This window comes from Phragmites australis, chromosome 1, assembly GCF_958298935.1.
Source record: "Phragmites australis chromosome 1, lpPhrAust1.1, whole genome shotgun sequence".
Taxonomy (NCBI): domain Eukaryota; kingdom Viridiplantae; phylum Streptophyta; class Magnoliopsida; order Poales; family Poaceae; genus Phragmites; species Phragmites australis.
The window spans coordinates 49,911,639-49,917,638 of NC_084921.1; the positions used below are offsets into that span (position 1 = coordinate 49,911,639).

The following is a 6,000-nucleotide window of genomic DNA, read 5'->3' on the forward strand; positions in this document are numbered from 1 at the left end:
TATTATTCATGTAACATCCTCGATATAACATCTGTGTTTTATTTGCAGTGATGGCTCAGCCACCAACAGTACACTAGTACTCAGCCTGTGCGACCTAACCAGGTAGGAGGTTCTGGTTTTGCCGCCCCTGTGTTTATTCCTACGCCTGATATGCCTGGTATGTGGCTACTCTTTATTTCATAATATTTGATTTATTATGCATTATGTTGCAATACTCACATGTTCCTGCATGATATAATGCATGTATGATCCATATAGAGACGATCACTTAGGTTTTTCTGAGTTCATCGCACTCCAGTGGGAGCGCGTTCTTTGACTATGAAGGGTCGTCCATAGTGATGGGCCCCTCTCAGTTGTACGGTGCACCTCCGCCCACTCAGTCTACGAAGCATGAGGCGGAAGGCACCTTTGGTCTCCACGAGTTCCCCAGACGCGAGCACCACACACCCGATTGGTACACACCTTCCACGTACGAGCATCCTCGGGAGGTGGAGGACGTTGACGTTCCAGCATCAGCACGTAGGAGAAAGCGTGCCAGAGGCATGGCCTAGGATAGGGGTGCGGGGAGGGGTCATGATTGTGTTGCTTTTATATTTAATTTGTTTAACTTTCAATTTCATTAGTTCAGACTGTACTTTGACATGTTTATGTTATTTATATTTTGTGGTTGCCATGTCATGTAGGATGTTTATTTCTGTACTATGTTATCATACATGTTTTCATTACTTGTGTTCTCGTAGCATCATAAAGCGTAGCATCGTCAATCTTAGCCGCTTTCGAACTTATCTGTGTGCCCTTCTGTCACGCAATAAATCGTTGGACTGTAACTTTCCACATCAAAACCATTCGCAATACGAACCCTACCGCTAGTATGTGTGTAAACATAATACAACGTTTGAACACGGTACCACTAGTAATGGATGGTGGCACCATTGAAGTCCTTGCTAGACTCAAGCATGAGGTCGAAGAGCGAAAGAGAAATGAAGATCCAGAGTAGAAGAAGAGGAAGATCAAGCTACAGATAGAAGGACACGAGGCACTCATACCATGATGCGATTGCGGTAAAATAGCACACCAAAAACTATTCCCGCTTGCTACAGTTGCTTGGTACAGATGTGGGGTAAGTGTGCATGACATCCTACCGTGCTACTAATCTCATCTAATTCACCTGCTTCCCTCCAACAGTATGACATGTCTAGGTGCAAGTATGAATGGTACGTGAACGAAGAAGAGTACGCGAACATCAACCATGGCTACAAAGAGGCTTAGATAATGAGGTGCATTGATGTTGAACGGTCGAAGGTGAGGCTGTAGAAACTCAATAAAGAGTGGTGGGATAAGTATCTCACTACATACGGTAACATGCAAGTTCCTCCATAATGTGTGTGCATCTTACCGGTTGCGCCGGGGCCTATGGCGCATGGACTGGTGCAAGTGTACGTATGCAGCAAGCCTCCAGCTTTTTCACCAACCTAGTAGATATTTTCTTTCACCCGACATTCTATCTTTCCATAAGGCATGCTTCATTTAGTGATGGAGTATAACATACTATTGCAACTTATTATAGATTGTGTACGAGTAAGGTACGAGTCGGTGCATATTGCCTTATGTTCTATGCCCAATGCTTTCATAGGATTCCATGCCTCATTGCAGAGGAAACAATAACTCATTGCTGAATTTTTTCATAATGAAATGACCACACCAAGCATCAATACCACAATTTTTTCAGCTTTCATAGGGAATACTATGTTCTAGCCTGTAGCCAAGCCCATGCACTCAGTCTATGCACCAGCCCCCCGCCACCATAATACCCCCACCCTCATTCATAGATACATCATTCATTCCTCAGCTCCCTCAACTGCAATGTCTTCCTGAGCTCCACCAAGTCCACCCAAGAAATATTAGGGAATTTTATCCCCTAAAGGGTCGAACTGCCGATGTGCTTATGTGGTGATCCTTGTAGGCTTCGCGAGTCCCAGAACATCTCCTACACTTATGGCATATGCTTCTTCATGTGTGCCAACTACCAGTACGATAAGTCTCGATATGGACCATATGAGTACCCACTGGTATAGCGACATAGATCACTCATGTGGTACTCTTTATACGATTTCATGCACTGTCTTACTAATATCCCCTCTTGTTTCATTTATCCAATCTCCTCCACCTATCTGTGACTTCATACAATGGCTGGATACGGAGTAAAATGAGCATCAAAAGCAGTTGATGGACATGGAGATGCGGTGGAGAAGGAAAGCTTACAAACGCCGCGAGTACGAGCGACATCAGGAGGAACTCCAAATGAAGCGCAAGAGGAGGAGCACATCAGGAATGCCACAAAGGAGCGTATCGCGGCTGAAGCACACGAAACAGAGAGAGAAAGGAAGCGGGAGAGGGCCCTTCACGCTAATATGGAGGGACCAGATGCCCTGAGAAAGGGTAATATCCTAGGTGCACTCAGTAAAGAGTATCTATTGTAACCAAACATATTTTTCCCTAAAGCATATTAGATTTATTAGCGACACGCTATTAGGTTAATCTTTAGACATACCGTAAATACCAACGTTCGTTGTTATCATCTCTTTATGATTCATCAGCATATATAACTTTTGTACCAAGTTCTATGATACTTATGCTTTACAACTACTATTGTTAAAATTAAAAATTATAGCCTCCCAGGTAATATTTATCAGCTATGTCCCATTATCGGACAAGCGATTCTACAATTTATTTATATCTTTCCATTCCGTATAAAAAATAAGTTGAATTAAAAAAATAAAAAGCAACATAATATTTTTTGCGCTAAATATCTTGTCTGCAAAAATGTGTGCCATTTTTCGCTCCTTCATATCACGACAACCTTTTTTTATGCCCTCAATACGTGAAGACATATTTTCACGCTCTTAAGCCGCAACAACCTATTTTCATGTTCTCAGGTCAGAAAAAATAATTCCACGTTTTTAGGTCACGAAAACTAGCTTACTGTGCTCACGTGAAAGTTTAGATTTTCGAATATCCAGATCACGAAAACCCAGATTTCATATAATGAGACTATAAAAACACAGATTTTACATGCTGAGAACGTGAAAACTCATTTTTCACGAGTCCAGACTGCTAATAGGTTTTTTTAAAAAAAATCGTATTTTAGAAACTTCCGTACAAAATTATAATATTAAAAAACTCACCAAACACACCCACTCCATCTCGCCAACTCGGAAACACAGCGACCAATAAAACACTCGCCGCCCCCAGTCCCCGCCCACTAGGACGGAGGTCCGCTCGGCTCGGCTCGGCTCGCACTGACTCCCTCCTCTCCCTGATGCGCGTGCCCCCATGCGGCGGCTCCGACCCACTTAGCCCCCGGCCGAGGCTGCGGCGCCAGCGGCGATGAAGCGGCCGCTGCGGCGGTCGTTCGCGGCGCTCCTCTTCGTCGTGCTCGTCGGCGTGGCTTCATTCCACACCGCGCTCCGACGGGCCGTGGCGCCCGCTCCCGTTCGGGAACCCTCGCCGGTCTTCGACCCGGCGCGCCTCAACGCCACGCTGCTCCGCCTGGCCGCCGTCGATCCCTCCGAGGCGTCGCTGCGGCGCGACGTGGACGACCTCCTCGAGGGCCGCCTCCCGGCCTCCTCCGCGCGCGCCCGCGCGTGGCGCCGGGACAGGCTCGTCCACCCGCTCCACCTCCGCCACCACCAGTTCCCGCTCCACCGCCGCGGCCACCACCCGGACCACGACCACGACCCCCTGCTGCACCCGCTTCCACGTCACGAGCAGCTCTACATCGACCCTTCCCTCCGCCGCGCGCTCCACTCCTGGTACCGCCTCCGCCGCTACGACGCGGCCGTCCTCCGCAACCTCCCCTCCCTCCTCTCCCTCCCCGGCCGCATCTCCTCCTGCGCCGTCGTCGGCAACAGCGGTATCCTCCTCCGGGCAAACCACGGGCCCCTCATCGACTCCCACGCTGCCGTGTTCCGCCTCAACAACGCCCGCATCTCGGGCTACGCCGCGCACGTCGGCAGCAAGACCAACTTCTCCTTCATCAACAGCAACATCCTCCACCTCTGCGCGCGCCGCCCCACCTGCTTCTGCCACCCCTATGGCGACGGCGTCCCCATCCTCCTCTACATCTGCCAGGCCGTCCACTTCCTCGACGTCGCCGCCTGCAACGCCTCCTCCCCCTCCCGCCACGGCGCCCCCATCTCCGTCACCGACGCCCGCCTCGACGTCCTCTGCGCACGCATCGTCAAGTACTACTCCCTCCGCCGGTTCGTAATCGAGACGGGCCGTGCGGCCGAGGAATGGGACCGCGTGCACGACGCCGCCATGTTCCACTACTCGTCCGGGATGCAGGCCATCATGGTCGCGGTGGGAGTGTGCGACAGGGTCAGCGTGTTCGGCTTCGGGAAGGCCACCGACGCGAAGCACCATTACCACAGCAACCAGAAGACGGAGCTGGACCTCCACGACTACGAGGCGGAGTACGCCTTCTACCGCGACCTCGCCGAGCGCCCGCAGGTAGTCCCCTTCCTCAATGATGCCGGGTTCGCCGTCCCGTCCGTCATGTTCTACCATTAGGCCAGCTTCGTAGAGTGCGCGCCATGTGCTCGACGTTATGTGCCACGTGTGGTTTTTCTTTTGGGGGTTTTGATTAGTGAGTACAATGTAAAACTTGCTCTGTAAGGTGGATTAATGTATTGTGATTAGACGATAGGCAAATTCAGATAGCAAATTTTCGTGTTCTGTTGGAGTTAGAAGGTGTATATTGGGATTTAGGCTTATATTGGGATTTAGGCTTCAGCACGACAGTAGGCGTGCTTTAGAATTGTAAGCTTAGATTAATATTTCAATTTATTAAGAAACAAATGTATATCTTATATACAACTTACCATCGCTTTGCTACTGTGTTTTCCCTGTATGAAAACAGCTTATCTGCACGTAGTTCCTCTTTTTCCCATGATACCTCAATTTAAGAACACATGGCATTTTATTTTCATGAACTTGTTGTATAAACTCTTTTGCAGTCATGTTGTACCCTTGTCCCATGTATCATCACGAAAAGATAACTGAGGTATGAGGTATATAAATTCATTTTTGCCGAGTCCTTTTCTTTTATTACTGAAGTTTGCAGGATGATACTAAACGGAAGATTGGATATTTTGCATTGCAATCGCAAGTACCTTTTCTATTGTCCTACTTCTACCACTTATGTACTGGTAGTTTGCCAATCTTTGTTTTGTTTATGTGATTCTTTTGTAGGAAATCGTTGCATAGAATTCATTTAAACTTGAATTTGCCTATGTTGCACAAGGAATCGGTCTTTTGCTACTGTTGTGCTGACACTAGGTAGTAAGGAAAGATACTGCACATTACGTGGAGATATATAACTATAAAACACTATTATATTGTTCTATGTCTAGCACATAGCAGTAGTTACGCCTATATTCCAAACGGTTGTGTACCTTCTGCGTTTTTGTTTTCCCACGAAATACAAATGGCCCACCATGGGCTGACAACAATATTCTCTATGTTTCTTTTAAGTGAATCCCACCATGTTCTGTGGTTCTGCGGGTTCTCTAGTTGCTTGGTCAGTACATAACTCGTCATGATGAAGTTGCATTACAAGCCGCTTCTCGGCTGTTATTTAATCTGTCGTACAATGTATTCAAGAAGCATTTGATGATTTGGTCCACCATGTTACATATAACATATCTATTGTAATACTGCCCGGCACCTTTTTATTACTTTATTTTAAGTTAAAGGACACCACACATGTTATTGAGTGTTCTGGACCTTCTCTTAAAAGAGTTAATTAATTCCTAAATTTGTATCACTTCAGATATTTCTCTTGTCTGTTGAGTTCCCTCTATTTATATATTTCTCAGCATTCCTCAGCATCGATCATTACTACTGGAGTTATTTACTGGTATCACCTGAAAAGAAATTTTTCCGCAAAATAAGCCAATTATGCAGTTTTTACCCCTTTGCTATCTCTATCTAATAAGA

General features: G+C 46.9%; 1 protein-coding gene across 1 annotated transcript; it reads left to right on the forward strand.

Moving 5' to 3' along the window:
* Positions 1–3,247: 3,247 nt before the first annotated feature.
* Positions 3,248–5,098, forward strand: LOC133924932 (sialyltransferase-like protein 1). The gene has a single exon (XM_062370679.1). The coding sequence runs from the start codon at positions 3,388–3,390 to the stop codon at positions 4,570–4,572; it is 1,185 nt and encodes a 394-aa protein (XP_062226663.1). The 5' UTR covers positions 3,248–3,387; the 3' UTR covers positions 4,573–5,098.
* Positions 5,099–6,000: the final 902 nt, after the last annotated feature.